This window comes from Oncorhynchus nerka, linkage group LG1 (genome assembly GCF_034236695.1).
Source record: "Oncorhynchus nerka isolate Pitt River linkage group LG1, Oner_Uvic_2.0, whole genome shotgun sequence".
Classification (NCBI taxonomy): domain Eukaryota; kingdom Metazoa; phylum Chordata; class Actinopteri; order Salmoniformes; family Salmonidae; genus Oncorhynchus; species Oncorhynchus nerka.
The window spans coordinates 21,109,684-21,128,457 of NC_088396.1; the positions used below are offsets into that span (position 1 = coordinate 21,109,684).

General features: G+C 41.7%; 2 protein-coding genes and 1 non-coding gene across 4 annotated transcripts; 1 reads left to right on the plus strand and 2 right to left on the minus strand.

Annotated features, from left to right (window-relative positions):
• Positions 1 to 1,297: 1,297 nt before the first annotated feature.
• On the minus strand, positions 1,298 to 5,331 carry LOC115114914 (large ribosomal subunit protein eL24-like). Its single transcript, XM_029643405.2, has 6 exons — positions 5,250 to 5,331; positions 5,051 to 5,126; positions 4,472 to 4,582; positions 3,787 to 3,923; positions 3,380 to 3,443; positions 1,298 to 1,424 (listed from the first exon to the last, which is right to left on the minus strand). Exons 1-6 carry the CDS (start codon positions 5,252 to 5,254, stop codon positions 1,344 to 1,346), a joined length of 474 nt encoding a protein of 157 aa, XP_029499265.1. The 5' UTR covers positions 5,255 to 5,331; the 3' UTR covers positions 1,298 to 1,343.
• Positions 4,155 to 4,335, minus strand: LOC115131358 (small nucleolar RNA SNORA23). The gene has a single exon (XR_003863944.1). It is a non-coding gene; the product is annotated as a small nucleolar RNA SNORA23 (small nucleolar RNA).
• A 618-nt stretch (positions 5,332 to 5,949) lies between the features above and the next one.
• Positions 5,950 to 17,689, plus strand: LOC115115010 (centrosomal protein of 97 kDa-like). 2 transcript variants are annotated; one of them, XM_029643510.2, is made up of 11 exons: positions 5,950 to 6,271; positions 6,933 to 7,075; positions 7,792 to 7,950; positions 8,043 to 8,144; positions 9,677 to 9,790; positions 9,912 to 10,078; positions 10,511 to 10,675; positions 11,013 to 11,173; positions 11,299 to 11,998; positions 15,062 to 15,137; positions 15,219 to 17,689. In XM_029643510.2, exons 1-11 carry the CDS (start codon positions 6,238 to 6,240, stop codon positions 15,729 to 15,731), a joined length of 2,334 nt encoding a protein of 777 aa, XP_029499370.1. In that variant the 5' UTR covers positions 5,950 to 6,237; the 3' UTR covers positions 15,732 to 17,689. The 2 variants fall into 2 exon arrangements, with proteins under 2 accessions (XP_029499370.1, XP_029499441.1); XM_029643581.2 differs by lacking the exon at positions 5,950 to 6,271 and having other exon boundaries at positions 7,004 to 7,086.
• The last annotated feature ends 1,085 nt before the right edge of the window (positions 17,690 to 18,774 follow it).

Here is an 18,774-nt window from a genome sequence, read left to right on the forward strand (position 1 = left end):
GGGGACATCATCCACAGCCCAATTATTAGCTTACTGCAACCATGCTTAAAGATATATTCAATGTCTGATTTGTTACCCATCTACCAATCACTGCCCTTTGAGGGTTTCAAAAAGCTCCCTGGTCTTTAGTTGAATTTGTGCTTTAAAAGTCAAGGGAGAGGGGTTGAATAATTGTGCAACAACTACATTTGTTTTATTTAATAAAAAGTGTAGAATTTGCTTTTCACCTTGACATGAGTACTGTGTAGATCAATGACAAAATTACAATTAAGGCCATTTCAAGCCCACTTTGTAACAAAATATGAAAATGTTCCAAGGGGGTGTTGACTTTCTATAGGCACTGTTTGTATTGGCCCTGTAGTCAAGGTCCTTGTCTCCTATTGGTTAGTTCTCAGTAATTGGGAGATGCATAATGTGTTAAATGTAACTAGTGTAGACGAGAACACATGCTATCAATCCTACACATTGGAAATAGTTATCCTCTGATAGACGATGCAATAACTGGCAAACTACATTGTCCATAATGCACACAACCTGTAATAACTGAACATAAACTTAGTGTATTTGTAATGGTATGCTCTTGTATTAACTATTTGGGGTGTCAGGGTAGCCTAGTGGTTAGAGCGTTGCAGGTTCAAACCCCCGAGCTGACAGGGTACAAATCTGTCGTTCTGCCCCTGAACAGGCAGTTAAACCCACTGTTCCTAGGCCGTCATTGAAAATAAGAATTTGTTCTTAACTGACTAAAGGTACATTTTGTTTACAACTATTTGAATTCAATCTTGGCATATTCAATCTTGGCATATTCTGCAGCAGTGTTATTCTTGCACAGATATGCAGGCTCAGATTTCAAAACATGGTTTTGACCCATCTTGGCATTGACTGTTGAGGTTTGGATAGTGCAACTTGGCACAAGGGTAGAACAAATGGCCATGCCTCTGAATAAATGACTGGTTTGACATGATCTTTATGTAGTCCCCATTGATTGGTCCACCTTCGTATGCACACTACATTTTTATTCAAGTCACTGAGTGCTTTACAGTAACCCATCTTAGACCCTTAAAGAGTAAGTAGAAGCAGTGGCAAGGAAAAAAATCGCAAGGAGGAAGAAACCAGAATCCAAGGGGAGGCACATCTTCTGGTTGTACCAGGTGAAAGATTGGAGTCCTATGACCAACTAACCAGACTGTTGACCACGAGCAAGGAAGGACAGTTCAGGGTGCCTGACCAAATCAGGTCAGACAATTGTCAATTACACAAATCCAGAAAACAAAAGCACTGACAAACACCAAACATCTTTGATTACCAAGAATGTTTATTCACAATCAACGAAGCCAAAAGCTTTAGCGTTTGCCACCAACGCGAGGCGCATTGACCTTCATTTGCTTTGCCACCTTGGGTTTGGGTGCAGCCTTGGCAGGTGCCTACATAGGGAGACAAAGTACAGATTAGACAAAGTACTAATAACCCTTTTAAAACAGATGTGGTATATTTATTACCTGTAAAAACTATAAGGTAATGCTGATGACCCCCTTTTAAACAGCCCCTGTATCACTTCTTGCAGGTACACCCTTTTATATATAGTGGGTTACTGGCAAATTGGGAGGGGTGGTGTTAAACCATGGGGCTATTTGCACTTCAAATTTATTAAACAATGGAAGTGTTAATGAATTTATCTGAAAAAGCAGAAACATTCAGACCTGATATCTGTATTTTGGTTACAGGTATTATATTGTTGGTTTTGGATTTTAATATTATGTAATTGTTTATTCTATTTACTTTCTTTTGTAGTATTATGTTTTGCTTTAATGTATAGATGCGGCTTATGCAATAGCTAATGGGGATCCAAATAAACTAAACTATTTTGGTTACAGAAAATGCAGGAATCATTAGGTCTTTAGGTGGCTTTTAATGTACCTTGTTTTTTACTCCCTACTAGAGAAAGACATGGGTTTTTAAGTGCTAATGTCGATGTTGGGGGTCAAGGAGGCTATTGTATGCTGATAATAAATATAATTACATTTGAACATTTTGATGAGACATTTTCCGAAACCGCTATGTATGCATTAAATCAATTACACAACCATACAATCAATTTGACTTTTAATACACAGTAATAATTTTGGCATAGACCAACTCGCAATACAGGTGAATTCATGTTCAATAGGACTTTGTGAATGCACTGAGCAAATTTTTGGCTGATTTCATTAGTTTATGGGACTACAGGTGACAAAATATATGTTTCCCTTTCATTTGGGACCATGAGACCTACTGATCAACATTTTTATAGAAATAGCCCATTTTCTTTTATAAAAATGTGCACCATCTCTTTAAGAGAGACGACGCCACTTGTGTCAAGTAACCAGGCATTCTGGTAATGGAAAGACAAGTGATTTTGCCAACATTTGGTGACAATCATCTTTGAAATGAGCACATTTTGCATTATTGATTGCATATTAGCTATCACAAATAAAGTTCTAGGGTAGTGAACTGACGTTATTTTCACAGCTAGCTCTATGAATGGTGTTTAGCTAGCAAGCTACCAGTACGTTGCCTTATAAAGCCCTGCAGCCTGTACGGACATTGTTTTGCAGTAACAGTAAATACATTTCTACATTCCGTATGGCATTATTAATGTGCTACATTTATATGCAGCAAGCAGCTCAGAGGTTCCTCGAGAACAGGCTAACTAATAATGAGTGGCGCCAGCTTGCAGGAGTTTCACACGAGGCAAGTACACTTGCTATTAAGGGGAAAGGCCGACACAAGGGCCGATACACTAGGAAAGGCGAATATCGGCCAAAGATAAATCGACCCGACCGATATCTCTCTACCCCCCTATTGCTTTTAGACAAAAAAGCAGATATAAAAATGCAGGTATGGTAAAAATATCAAGATTTCAGGCTATATGAATGGGATATAACTGACACCTTTGGACTCTCCAATAGGAATCTAATGTAGTTCCTTACCACAGTGCTAGTTTTTTTCTTTACAGCTCTTGATAAACCACTTGGTGCCATTAAAATTCCAAGCATAAATAAACCATGTGAGACATTTCTGCCAGAGGCTGAGGTGACTAAAAGCAGCAATGTAAACTAAAGATATTGCAGAGCGATCCAAGAGGATGCAATTGTGAGTGGTCCCTTCACTCTCCTGCAAAATGATAGCTGAATGACAACTGCTGAGAATACTGCGGAGCATGTTGCTACATGCTTGCTTGCTGAAGTGGGTCCAAAACTGACCATTTTTACTTTGTGAGTCTACCTTCAGTGTGAAAATGTAGATTCCACATTAAAACCTTGCTGTGTTTTATAAACGCAGGTCATAATGGTTTTACTTTCTGACCAATCAGATTCACACATGGCTATATTAATCTTACCTTAGCACCGGCAGCAGAGGGTTTCTTGGTTGTCTGCTTTGCCTTCTTGGCCTCCTTGGCAGCTCTAGTGACAAAAGAATGATAGAAATTAGGCCACAGACTGCAGAAATAACACATCGACTGACTAGAGTAATACAACACCATTATTGCTAAAAAAACAAGACTGACAATTCACTGTTGAATTTTAAAAATACAATAACTACAGTACCACAGGAAAGTCAGTGTCACAGTGTGAACAGCTAGCTATTTGTTCTTCACAGAGCCAACTCTGACAACACTAAATTGTTAAACACTATACAATAGTTCACTATAGCAGTAAACAATTCACTTTCTTTGGCACCAAAATGGCAGCTATTGACATCTAAAGCCAAGTTTCTGGTAAAGCATGGTTTTGGTGAGGTCCTCACCTGATGGCCTGCTCACGCTGGGCCTTGCGGACCTCAGGCTTCTGGTTCCTCTTGGCCATGATCTCAGCCAGGGAGGCGCCGGTGATGGCCCTCTGGAACTTCACGGCACGGCGTGTGCGCTTCTTTGTCACCTCTTCCTGTTGGGACAGGGAACAGCACGGCCACATTCAGGATCAAGTATGGGCAGTTTGGTAGTGTTAGGTTATTAGCAGGTACAACACAGGAGAAAACATTGCATTTTAAGTAGCACTCATGTAGCTGAACTAGTCCAATAAGAATGCTCATTAACACTATAGTTTTGTGCCAAAGGAACAGTAACAACCACACAGGTGTACTGCATTACTGCAAACCCCTTTCTCACATATAAGGTTTGTAGGAGAGTATGGAGGCTGGCCAGTGGTAAGGAGTCAGAGACGTCACAGAGCCAGTACTATGATCTCCAGTGGCTCTATGGCCGCAGGTATGTGGAGTGAGCACTGCCGTACAAGCTATAGGACACAGCCTGGCAACAGCACATAACGCAGATGGCAACCACGCACACCTTCCCACCCGCAGCCAAAAACAAAGGCACACCAAAACACACCGTGTCAAAACTTAGGTTGTATAACTGAATCACAAGGTAAACACTCACAGTAGCCACCACTTGTCAGCATTTGAGGGGAAATTATGCACACGAGGTACTTACAGACTGGCCCTTCTTGTGCTTGCGCCTGTACAGCACAGTCCAGTTGATCTGTCTGGGGTTCCTCTTGGCCAGGAAGGCAGACGCACACTTAGCATTCAGGAACTGGAAAACCTGGGTGGGGGCGTAAACTATACATGAGTGAGATATTTGACAGTTATTTGGCATGTTGACATGCCCATGTCTAGTTGTAATATTGTTATAACTGCAGTGGAGAAAGGTTTTGACTAGGTGGTATACAGCTACGACCAGAAGTGACTTTTCGTAGTAAGTTATGATAATTACTGTAGAAGGTTATGAGAATTAAGTTAACGTTAGGAAAACGGTTACCTAAAATGCACTCAACCTACTACGAAAAGTCACTTCCGGTCGTAGTTTTACTCCTTGTCACAACAATGAATACATTGCATAGCAGCGTCTGTCCAAGTGACAGGCCAAGAACCAAGTACACACTCAATGAACAGTTCTACTGTAACAATTTTAATAGAATGTCAGCCATGGCTTATTGCAACCAACCATGATAAAACAAAATTAACTAAGTGGCATTAGAGGAAGGAAAAGAGTAGACCTAGGGTGCAGTACCTTCCCATCTATTCTGGCGTATCGGACACCATGGCCGGGGTATATTTTGTACCCACTGAAACTGCACAGCTCGACCCTGTAGCGGAATAATATAAATCATTAGAAGATAAACGTGTCATTCTGTATACTAGTGCATTTTTAGCACTAAAACTGTTATTTTAAAGCTTTGATGGCAATAGATATTATTCCGTAAACTCACTTCATGATGGTTGAGGGGGAACACAAAACCGGAAAGAAAGATGTCGGAAACGGAAACGAAGTTACAGGTAGGATTTCTTCATTATTATCTATTATTATTTTTTCCCACTTATTTTATTCGACACAGCATGTATTTTTTCCCCTTACATTTCAGTCAGAAGCATTATTTGGATTTTTAAATATAAATGTTGTTCATGCAAAGTAGTTGACCAATAAGCAACTCGATCGGTTGATTGGCGTTGACACAAGCGGGAAGTGTGGCCTTGATTTTTTTATTTGCATATTATTTTTTGTTTGTTTTATTGAAATTCCATACATTTTGAGGGATACAAATTAAAATGTGTTACAAAAATCTATACATCCTTCTTAAAAATGTTTGACATAAAACATCACAAACAGATAAACACAAAACGTTACAGGGTTTTACGTTCAAAGAAATGAGAAAGCTTAATTAAGAGTTTCAATTGATTTCAGTAACTTCTTATTCTTACAGAACATTCCATTTAATGTGTCAAAGTAATTATTTAAGTCAAACTTTAAAAAAAGATTTAATACCGTTTTTTTTTTTTCAAAAACAAAAAGGAAAGCCATTTGTTAGTTTCTCTAGCCCTTGAGGTATGGCCTTGATAAAAAGGCTAACGAAAGGAACCAATCAAAAAATGAACAAAAGTAAGAGATATACTAGATCAGTATACACTTTGAAAATAGCATCTTGATTCCAGTCCTTTCATATTGGAATTGCTATCAGCTGTAAATCTATTGAAGTCTATTTCCCCCGGGGAATCGACAACAGTGACGCGCTGCGGTAAAGCATGTTTGTAGTCTTTTTGAAATCAAGCATAGTGGTCCTTTATGGCGAACGGATTTTTTTTGTACTACATATTCCGGTAAATTCTTAATCGTTTTTTCTGTTGTACTGACTGACAAGACAGTTGTGCGCTGGGAACCAGGCTAGCGAATTTTGTGCATTATCGTATATTCTTCGCAGAATGGGAATATCAGATGTAACATTTGACACAACTGGTGAGTGAGTGCATGACCGCTCCCTTTCTGATGTTCGATTTAGCGAACATAGCTATAACGTTTCTTTCAAATGATTGGCTTTATCCTATCCTTAGCTAGATAACTAGCTGGAGCTACTTACTGTCTGTAACTACCTATCCTGTCCTCATTCCAGCGAATGTGGTCTCATCTCATAGTCCATAGTCATGCTTACAGGACTGAAGGACTAATGTAGAGCCAACAGATCACAATGGCCTAATTGATTAGTGTTTTCAGTTGGGCCATGCTGCATTGGATATGTGAAAAAATATTTTCATTGTCTGAACAAGAGTCCCAATATCATGCTCGATTTTCACAACCATCATGTCTCCAATCCCACTGCTTTATCAGCTACTCAATCAACAGAGTGAATATGAATGAATCATCATCCCTCAGACTATAGTAGACCCAGTATGAATAAACTGCATAATGGTGATCAACAGAAGTTCTCCAAGACTGCTTGCATGTTTCAGTTGGCTCCCTGTCTGTATAGTAGATTTATAAGCTTGCCTCCCTAGTTGCCTTTGAGAGGCTGATATTGTTTCTATGCATCGTTCATGGTGATACTATCAACATGTGCATAATAGATTATACATTCATCCATCCACTCCCATGTTTATGGTTCTCCCGGTTTCCCCTTCAGGTCCTGTGGTGGACTTGTCAGCCCAGGGTCTGCAGAAGCTGGAGCCCAGTTTCACCTGCTCTGATGAAACGCACACGCTCATCCTGGACCGGAACCACATCATGAAACTAGACCATTTGGAGAGGAGCCAAGGCCTCCAACAGGTAGGCTCTCTGTAAGTGAGGTCTTGGTGGACTGTATATTCTTTAGATTAGGTTTTACTTAGTGTTTGCTCCCGTGTGCTGGTAAGGGCACAGATGACAGACAGGTAGGATTCCAGTTGAGGGGGTTTAATAATGCTGAAGAGGCACAGGCACAGAACAGCACCGCACAGTGTATGTAGTATGGATTGGCTAAGGCACTTAGTGGTCTGTCAACTTTATTCAACCAAAGTGTGTGTGGAATATCAACAAGGACACACACTGGTCTTGGCTAACACAATGAAAGCTAACTGGTGGGAAGAAACATGGATGGCTGGAACGTTCTCTCGAGCTGATCTTCTTTGAGCTGAAGATTGCACAGCATGCACTACTCCACTTCACCGGTGGGCGGAGCTACAGCTCTGATATGATGAACTAAAATTACTGATATGATTAACTACAAATACATCACAGCCTTTCACACACTCCCTCTTACTGGGTACTGTTACTTGATTGTTTGTGTGACTACATTTGCATTTCCACCAAGGCACATTAGATGGAATATGTTCAACTTAACTGTTGAACATGGTTGAATTCCTTATCTAATTTGTGAAATGGGCATTTACTACTTCTATATGTTATTGCAAACTTGCAATGTACCACATTGGGTTGGATTAGTTCCATCTATATTGTTTTGTTGTCTCATCCTGCCTCTCTTTCCTGTTTTCTTTGCTGTGCAGTTATCTGTTGTTGGAAACTGCCTGGTGCGAATGATGGGTGTGTGTCGTCTGACCGAGCTGAGAGTTCTGAACCTGCCCAATAACAGTATTGGCTATATTGAAGGGCTGAGAGACCTGCCACACCTGGAGTGGCTCAACTTGGCAGGCAACAACATCAAGGTGAGGTGAAAAAAGTGGACAAGGTACTCCCTCTATATTTGTGTACATTTTGTCTCCTGATCATGCAATATGGATGTCCACTTTTCTCTCAGGTCATTGAGCAGCTCAACAACTGTGTGGCTCTCCAACACTTGGACCTGTCTGATAACAACATCTCCAACATTGGTGATGTTACCAAGCTGTTAGCCTTGAAGGTGAGAACAGGTCTTGCCTCTTGGCTTTTCAGAATGATGGGGATTCAGATAGAATTCTGGAGCAGTAAGTAGGAGAGTTTAAACCTGTCTAGGACTGGGGAACCCCTCGCCAACCCAACAGCCAATAAAATTGCAGGGAGCCAAATACAAATCAACAGAAATCTCATAAATCAAATTACAAGTATTAGGCACCATTTTAAATATAAAATTCTTATTAATCCAGCCACAGTGTCTGATTTAAAAAATGCTTTACAGCGAAAGCTCCACAAACGATTGTTAGGTCACCTCCAACTCACAGAAAAACCAAGCCATTTTTCCAGCCAAAGAGAGGAGTCACAAAAAGCACAAATAGAGATCAAATGAATCACTAACCTTTGATGATCTTCATCAGATGACACTCATAGGACTTCATGTTACACAATACATGTATGTATTGTTCGGTAAAGTTCATATTTATATCCAAAAATCGTATTTTACATTGGCGTGTTAGATTCAGTAGTTCCAAAACATGCAGTGATATTGCAGAGAGCCATATGAATTCACAGAAATACTCATAATAAATGTTGATGAAAATACAGCTATTATACATGAATCTTTAGATGCACTTCTCCTTAATGCAACCGCTATGTCAGATTTGAAAAAAAACTTGACGGAAAAAGCATAATCTGAGAACGGCACTCGGAGCCCAAACCAGCCAGAGAAATATCCGCCATGTTGGGTAGTCAACATTATTCATAAAAAGCATTATAAATAATCCCTTACCTTTTGATCTTCATCAGAATGCACTCCCAGGAATCGCAGTTTCACAATAAATGCTTGTTTTGTTCGATAATGTCCATTTATGTCCAATAGCCTCTTTTGTTAGGGCGTTTGGTAAACAATCCAAAAGCGCGATCTGGTCCATTCGGACAAAACGTTCAAAAAGTTATATTACAGGTCAAAGAAACTTGTCAAACTAAGTATAGAATCAATCTTTAGGATGTTTTTATCATAAAAGTTCAATATTGTTCCAACCAGAGAATTCCATTGTCTGTAGAATTGCACTGGAATGAGAGCAACACCTCAAGTGAAAGCGTGTGACTGAGAACGAGGCTGTAGGCAGACCCCTTAGTAAAACATCTCCCATCCGGCCCCCCTTTACATGAGCAGCCTAAAACAACGTTCTAAAGATGGCTGACATCTAGTGGAAGCCTTAGGAAGTGAAAAATAACCCATATCCCTCTGTGTATTCGATAGGGGTGAGTTTAAAAACTACAAACCTCAGATTTCCCACTTCCTGTTTGGATTTTTTTCTCAGGTTTTTGCCTGCCATATGAGTTCTGTTTATACTCAGACATCATTCCAACAGTTTTAGAAACTTCAGAGTGTTTTCTATCCAATACTAATAATAATAATATGCATATATTAGCATCCGGGACTGAGTAGGAGGCAGTTCACGCTATTCATCCAAAAGTGAAAATGCTGCCCCCTATCCCAAACAAGTTAAGTGATTGGTTGTGGTGTTGATTGACTGGCTGCCATTTCTCTTGCAGACCCTTCTCCTCCATGGAAATAGCATTACGACGCTGCAGACCGTTCCCACTCATTTGCCCATCCATCTGTCCATCCTCTCCCTGGCAGAGAATGAAATTCGAGACCTCAATGAGGTAAAGACCCTTCCTTTTTGTTCCTTTGCACTCTCACCTGCTCAGCTTTTACAACAATCTCTCTGAGTTCTCTCTCACCTGCTTGTCTCTTTCTTTCTTTCTCTCTCTCTGCCTCCCACAGGTCTCCTACCTGGCACCCCTCCATGACCTGGAACAGCTCTCCATTATGACTAACCCCTGCGTCATGGTAACACCCTCGTTGCCTGGATACGACTACCGGCCGTACATCATGAGCTGGTGTCTGAATCTCAAGATCCTGGATGGATATGTGGTGTCTCAGAAAGAAGGGTGAGACTAGTTCCAGAACTCACAAATGCCAGCTAGGCATGGGAAGGGGGGTAGGCAGGGATTGAGATGAAGGGTTTCCCTATTGCCCGAGGAAGTGACTTCAGCAGTTGCACAAGTTGAGCCTGCTCTAAGATAATAACCAAAATGCAAAGAATTCCAGTAGTCTGGGCTTTTTAGGTTCCTCCTGTTTGTAGGTGAAAATAGCTACTTAACATTTTTCTGCAAGGGATCATAATCTTTGGGCAATCAAAAAATACTCCTGACTTGCCCAAAGGGGCGAGAGCCTTTCAGACCATAATGTCAATCCCTTGGTAGGGAAATGGACTTGTGACTGCAAAGTCGCCGGGTCGTATTATCCAGTTATACCATCCAAGTGTTGAGTGATGATCACTCTTATTGCTGGTGATTAATGTCTCTAACGTCTGATCTCAGGTTGAAGGCAGAGTGGCTGTACAGCCAGGGCAAAGGTCGATCATACCGGCCAGGTCAGCACATGCAGCTGGTCCAGTACTTAGCCACCGTGTGCCCTTTGACCTCCACGACAGCCCTGGAGACCGCGGAGGATGCCAAGCTGGAGAAGATCCTCAGCAAGCAGAGGTAGGAGAATGCATTCACAAAAGGACTGTGATGCCAACAAACTATCACACAGGTAGTGGATGTGTTCTCCTCCCTGTGATCACATGGAAAAAGTGCCAAATATAAATCCTACCCATTGTTAGAATCCATTTGATATTAAACTGGATCTATCTGTGGCTTTTCTGCTTAGTTTTCGTCATTTACCTTGCGGTACCTTGAAGTTATCTTTTAACCAGATGAGAAATATGAAGTAGATGAGACAGCTTGCACAATCATTGAAATGACTGTTTATTTACTCTCTCCTTTGTATCACATTAGTTAACCAGGGGACCTGTGTGTGTGTGTGTAATATATACAGGTTCCACCAGAGGCAGCTCCTGCAGCAGACCCAGGGGGGCTTTCCCAGCCCTCCCCGCCCCACCCAACTGGATGTGGAGACTCAAAGCCCCCGCCATGTGCCTCTAATAGAGGAAGACAGAACCACAACGCCTGTGACTGCTCCATCAGCCAGACAGACAGGTGGAGGACATGAACTCTACCTGTGTTTGTGTTTCTCTCAATTCTGCAACTCGTCAATCAATCCCCATGTGTGTCTGGTGTGTAAATCTAATCTCTTCTTTGTGTGTGTGTGTGCATATGTTCAGAGCGAGCGACGGTGCAGGTGAACACCTGGCTAGGCTGCGACCCCTCCCAGGTGGCCTCACCACCTCTCCGTAGCCTCAGGGGTGTGGAGGAGCGCCTCTACCTGGAGGACGTGCAGAGCCAGACAGATGAGGACAAACTCAACGGCAGCCTGCTCTCCTCTGAGTCCACCTTCCTTCTAGTCACCTCTGAACCCCCCCGCTCTGACAGCGAGGATGAGACGGAGACGTTTGAGCACGACTCGCTGGTACCCGAACACCCCATTCATCCCAAAAAGACCCTTGCTGAAAAGACCCTACAGGCACCCTTGGTGAAAGGGAGTGAGAGCCAGAAGGAAAGAGAGATGGAGAGAGAAAGGGTGTCAGGTGACAGCCACCTCACCTGTACCTTAACCTCAACTGCCGGTCTACCTATGATGGGAGATGACCAATCACAGACCAATGACAGCGCTCCGCTCCAGGGAGCATACTCAAACTGCAATGCTGTAGAGGTGAGGGCAGGGTCTAAGCAGGAAGATAAAGCATTGGTGAGATGTGATGGGCTGGGTCGCTGTGAGGCGGATAGGGCAGCCGTCAGGATCCAGGCATGGTGGAGGGGAATGTGGACTCGGCGCTGCCACCCGCTGGCCAAAGAGGTGCGGTGTGAGATCCGCCTGCGCAGGATGCAGGAGCACATAGTCTTCCTTTCTGGAGAGTTTGAGAGGTATGGAACAGACCCCAATCAATCCAAGGGCTGCGTTCCTATTCTCTACTCTTTTCCAGAAGGGTGCTCTCATTCACTCCCCCCTCATGCATTAAAAAGCATTGGATTGCTGCGTACATGCCTGATGTGAGTTTCCACCATATTCCTCTCACCAGTCCATTCCTTTCAAATTCATGAGGGGCAGTGTACGAGTGCACACTCAAGGAGAAGGGTAGAGAATTGGAGTTTAGACACTGTTCTCCAGTCCTGGTCCACAAAGTGTGCAGACTTCACCAGTTTCAATCAGTCCACTAGTAATAATGTATCAAATTTGTAAATTGATTTTAATTAAAAAACAAATCTTAAAGCTCATAGAATAAAATATAAACTGCTACTAGTTATAAAGCCCTCAATTAGTTGGATCATGTCTGTTGGCACTGGGCTTGAACACAACCAGACAAATTGTGATTATGCATGAGGTATTACCAATATCATATGTGCATGGTTCATTACTATGTCTGGATGGTGTTGCCTAAAAGGCATGGTTCATTACTATGTCTGGATGGTGTTGCCTAAAAGGCATGGTTCATTACTATGTCTGGATGGTGTTGCCTAAAAGGCATGGTTCATTACTATGTCTGGAGGGTGTTGCCTAAAAGGCATGGTTCATTACTATGTCTGGATGGTGTTGCCTAAACGGCATGGTTCATTACTATGTCTGGATGGTGTTGCCTAAAAGGCATGGTTCATTACTATGTCTGGATGGTGTTGCCTAAAAGGCATGGTTCATTACTATGTCTGGATGGTGTTGCCTAAAAGGCATTTGTTTATAGACTTGCTGGTGAGCTAGATAAGAAACTGGCAAGAATATATCCATACAAAACTTCAATTCCCATTAAAAATAGCAGACATTTAGCCTTTTGTAAGGATTGCACAAAGCGTTGTCTTTGGCCATGCTCCAGAATATGGCTATATCCATTGGAATGTTGGAAGCCATGTTCTCCTGCAACAGAGTGCCATTTTTTATGTACAGTTGAAGTCTGAAGTTTACATACAAATTTATTTTATTTAAGTTTAAATGAAACTTCCGACTTCAACTGTATCTACAGTGGGGCAAAAAAGTATTTAGTCAGCCACCAATTGTGCAAGTTCTCCCACTTAAAAAGATGAGGCCTGTAATTTATCATAGGTACACTTACACTATGACAGACAAAATTAGAAAAAAAAATCCAGAAAATCACATTGTAGGATTTTTTAATGAATTTATTTGCAAATGATGGTGGAAAATATGGTGGAACTTGCACAATTGGTGCTGACTAAATACTTTTTTGCCCCACTGTATGTATATACAGTTGAGGTTGGAAGATTACATACACCTTTGCCAAATACATTTAAACTCAGTTTTTCCACAATTCCTGGCATTTAATCCTAGTAAAAATTCCCTGTTAGGTCAGTTAGGATCACCACTTTATTTTAAGAATGTGAAATATCAGAATAATAGTAGAGAATGATTTATCAGCTTTTATTTCTTTAATCACATTCCCAGTGGGTCAGAAGTTTACATGCACTCAATTAGTATTTGGTAGTATTGCCTTTAAATTGTTTAACTTGGGTCTAACATTTCGGGTAGCCTTCCATAAGCTTCCCACAATAAGTTGGGTGCATTTTGTCCCATTTCTCCTGACAGAGATGGTGTAACTGAGTCAGGTTTGTAGGCCTCCTTGCTCGCACATGCTTTTTCAGTTCTGCCCACAAATTTTCTATAGGATTGAGGTCACTTGATGGCCACTCCAATACCTTGACTTTGTTGTCCTTAAGCCATTTTGCCACAACTTTGGAGGTATGCTTGGTGTCATCGTCCATTTGGAAGACCCATTTGCGACCAAGCTTTAACTTCCTGACTGATGTCTAGAGATGTTGCTTCAATATATCCACATAATTTTACTTCCTCATGATGCCATCTATTTTGTGAAGTGCACCAGTCCCTCCTGCAGCAAAGCACCCCCAAAACATGATGCTGCCACCCCCGTTCTTCACGGCTCGGATGGTGTTCTTCGACTTGCAAGCTTTCCCCCTTTTTCCTCCAAACATAACAATGGTGATTATGGCCAAACAGTTCTATTTCATCAGACCAGAGGACATTTCTCCAAAAACTACAATCTTTGTCCCCATGTGCAAACCGTAGTCTGGATTTTTTATGGCGGTTTTGGAGCAGTGGCTTATTCCTTGCTGAGCGGCCTTTCAGGTTATGTCGATATAGGAAGTACGTTCATCTCTAGGAGACAGAACGCGTCTCCTTCCTGAGCGGTATGACAGCTGCGTGGTCCCATGGTGTTTATACTTGCGTACTATTGTTTGTACAATACCTTCAGGCGTTTGGAAATTGCTCCCAAGGATGAACCAGGCCACAATTTTTATACTTGTGTACTATTGTTTGTACAGCTGAACGTGGTACCTTCAGGCGTTTGGAAATTGCTCCCAAGGATGAACCAGACTTGTGGAGGTCTACAATTCTTTTCTGAGGTCTTGTCTGATTTCTTTTGATTTTCCCATGATGTCAAGCAAAGAGGCACTAATTTTGAAGGTAGGCCTTGCAATACATCCACAGGTACACCTCCAATTGACTCAAATGATGTCAATTAGCCTATCGGAAGCTTCTAAAGCTATGACATCCTTTTTGGGAATTTTCCAAGCTGTTTAAAGGCACAGTCAACTTAGTGTATGTAAACTTCTGACCCACTGGAATTGTGATACAGTGAATTATAAGTGAAATAAGCTGTCTGTAAACAATTGTTGGAAAAATGACTTGTCATGCACAAAGTAGATGTCCTAACCGACTTGCCAAAACTATAGTTTGTTAACAAGACATTTGTGGAGTGGTTGAAAAACAAGTTTTAATGACTCCAACCTAAGTGTATGTAAACCTTTGACTTCAACTGTAACTAGCTAGCTCTTTCAACACTTCTGATGGCGCACCCAGATAAGTCTGAAGGATGAAGGTATCTAGCTCTTTCTGTTGAAGATCACATATCAGACAAATATGTCAAATTCTTCCAAAGAATACTCTGTTGTTTGTGTGTTCAGAGTGAGGCAGCAGCATGAAGAGGAGAGGTTGAAGAGACTGGTACAGGAGGAGGCTGTGAGGTTTCTATGGAGGCAGGTCAGTGATGAACAAGCTCATGCATCAAATGTAAATGCACATACACACACCCTTTCTCACTCCTTCTCCCCATCTCTGCAGCTTCAGTCCATGCAGCAGTGGCAGTGTTCTGTAGAGGGGCAGCTGGCCAGCGTGACTCAGGCCGGGTCATCTCTTGCTCCAGCCCTGACCTCCGGGCTCTGTGACTTCCCAGCTCTTCGACTCCCCCTACCTCTGGCCTCCAGCACTGCAAACCCAGCCTGTACAGTCCTCTCCTTCCCAGACTCGGGGTTCCAGTCAACAGATGAACTGCAGGTGGGGCAGGAAGACACTTTCCTGAGCTGTGGGACGGGCGACTCTCTGGAGACTGTGCGGCCGCTGGTCGTGGGGGGGTTCCTGGCTCCTTGTGGGGGGAACAGTCAGGACTGCAGTCTGCTGGAGCAGTACCTGTCCTCCGTGCAACAGAGAGAGGAGGAGGCAGAGGGGGGTGCCAGCGACAGAACAGGCACACCACAGCCGCCCCCATCTGCCGAAACAGCACAGCCTGACTCCCCCACTCAGAACACAGGAGACAGACACAGAGCAGCAACACACACACTGGAAAGTCCAATTTGAAGTGCCTGTCCTGCTCCTAGTCTTCTGGGATTGGCTAAGAGACTGCCCATAAACTCAGTCCATCTGTGCTGATGAATGTTATTGATGGCTCTAACAGCACCTCATAGACCTTACTGACTAACATCCATATAGCGAGTGGCATATGGACTCATGAATGTGTATACATTCATATAGCCTGGATGACTTTTCTCATTTTGACTTTAAATCTCTTGGACAGCTGCTAGCCTGGAGACCTGACTGTTCCTGCATTCAATAATGCTTTGTTGGTTGCCATGATTTGTCAGTCCAAGGACAATTAGGCTAATGCTTGACTTACATTCGGGAGACGTGGGAACGATAGTCCCAGCTTCCGAAACCTCTGAGTTTTTCCGTACACGGCAGACATGCAATTTAGACCGGTGCTAAAAATGTTAATCCCTGACATGCCCCAACATTAAGTGATAGCACGTCCGGTGACAAGATTCTCCAGGACAATCGGATAGAAAGGCATCCCACGGTACTCAGTAACCCTTTCCTTGACCTCACTGAAACTATACATAACCTTAATTAACCTAAGCCTATTTTCTAAACCTAACCTTAATTCATTTCGACCCCTGTGCCTAAGTCTTTGTTCTGCTGGTTGAATCTACACTTTAAGTGTAAGTATTAAGTCCATCTACCCTCCAACTTTGGTCATCTGCAACTTCCCTGTCTGTCATGCTCATGCAGTGGTTGAAAAAGTACCCAGTTGTCATACTTGAGTAAAAGTAAAGATAGAAAATGACTGGAGTGAAAGTCACAGAGTAAAATTCTAGAAGTATTTGGTTTTAAATATACTTAAGTATCAAAAGTACAAGTATAAATAATTTCAAATTCCTTATATTAAGCAAACCAGATCACAATTTTATTTTCTCTTTACAGATAGCCAGGGGCATGCTCCAACACTTAGACATCCTTTACAAATGAAGCATGTGTTTTGGAAGTCTGCCAGATCAGAGGCAGTAGGGATGTTCTCTTGAGAAGTGTGAGAATTAGACTATTTTCCTGTCCTGCTAAGTATTCAAAAAATAACGAGTACTTTTGGGTGTTCAAGGAAAATGTATGGAGTAAAAAGTACTTAACTTTCTTTTGGGAATGTAGTGAAGTAAAGTTGTAAAAAATATAAATAGTAAAGTATAGATAACCAAAAAAACTAAGTAGTACTTTCAAGTATTTTTTTTTACTTAAGTACTTTACACCCTGTGCTAACGTTATGTTATCTGTATTTATCCCTATTTATTTATCCATCACATAATGGTGTTTATGTCCTTTTCCCTCTTATTCTCCGTTTCACAGACCACAACCCTCCTAAAGCCCATTCCAAACCCTAAACCTTCATTACCCAAACTCCATCAAACCATCCTCGCTGCCTTTTCTGTATGAATAAATATCAAAACATTATGCATTCTCACCGATAACCCACAGTGGCAATATAACCCAGCAGTCAGTAACGCTATACATAATTTATAGGGCTGTCAGTGTTTATCAGTTAACTTTTAGTAATTTAAGTGCACTTTTAAAAAAATTGTGCATTGATGACCTGACACATGAAAGAAAGTCATGACTGGGCTGATGGAAACATGAATTGCTCTTAAAATTGTATAAATGCCTACAGACAACTTGTTTGCTTGACATTTTGTGTCTGTAAAATTAATTATGTGAGAAATGGCATCACGTGATATGTTTTGTGGTCCTCCCACTACAACTCGGGAAAGCTTGCAGTTTATTAGGCTACAAATTAAATAAATTATGAACATCACAGGGTGGTGAATGTCTGAGGTGATGAGCTTGATACTCCTTTCCAATAAATATTGAGTCTTATTCTGGTGACATGATGATCGATGCTTGGCTGCCATTTAACAAATACAAATAATATTGCATGCGTCCATAATGATCTCAATGTATACTGAACAAAAATATAAACGCAACATGAAAAGAAATGTTCCATTCCCACAAAAAGTGTATTTCTCTCAAATTTTGTGCACAAATTTGTTTACATCTGAGTTATTGAGCATTTGTCCTTTGCCAAAATATGCCACACCTGTCAGGTGGATGGATTATCAAGAAGCTGATTAAACAGCATGATCATTACACAGGTGCACCTTGTGCTGGAGACAATAAAATGCCACAGATGTCTCAAGTTTTGAAGAAGCGTGCAATTGGCATGCCGACTAGAGGAATGTCTACCAGAGCTGTTGACAGAGAATTGAATGTTCATTTCTCTACCATTTGCCATCTCAAAACATAATTTTAGAGAATTTGGCAGTAAGTCCAACCGGCCACACAACTGTAATCATGCCAGCCCAGAACTTCCACATCCAGTTTCTTCACTTGCAGGATCGTATGAGACCAGCCATCCGGACAGCTGATGAACCTGAGGAGTATTTCCATCTATAATAAAACAATTTTGTGGGGAAAACTCATTCTGATTGGCTGGGCCTGGCTCCCCAGTGGGTGGGTCTATGCTCTCCCAGGCCAGTGGGAGGGGGAACCTGAAAACCAGCTGTTGTTGGCAGAGGTTTGCAACTCTATTTTTGGTCTATTAACCAATTTCCCAATTTCCCACAACTCCTGCCCTTGTAAACCTGCTGATTAGAAGGTCCTGTATAGATTGTATTTTCAACCAGCAACTATCAGAAATAACATTGCTACATTTTTTAAACTCTGCTTTTAGTTTTTGAATAACTGCAGTCCAAGTTTAAGCAGGTGTGTGTACCTCTTGCTGCTGCTTGTGTAGCTGTTCCAATCATTGCTTAGAAATTAACAATTCAAACCAATCATTGCCGGCTAGTCATTACAATGTCATCCACGACAACAACACAATGTACAGGTACATATAGTGAATTCAAGCGTGCGCCTGTCATTCATTCATTCATCATGGAATAAAGTAAGGAAAATGGGCATGTGTAATACTGATCTGTTGGGGAAATAATTAGCTAAATATCAACATAACTGATGTCCTCCTCAGTGGTGTTTGAAGCAGAGAGGAACGCTTTCCCAACACCGTCCTTGCTCTAAAAAAATG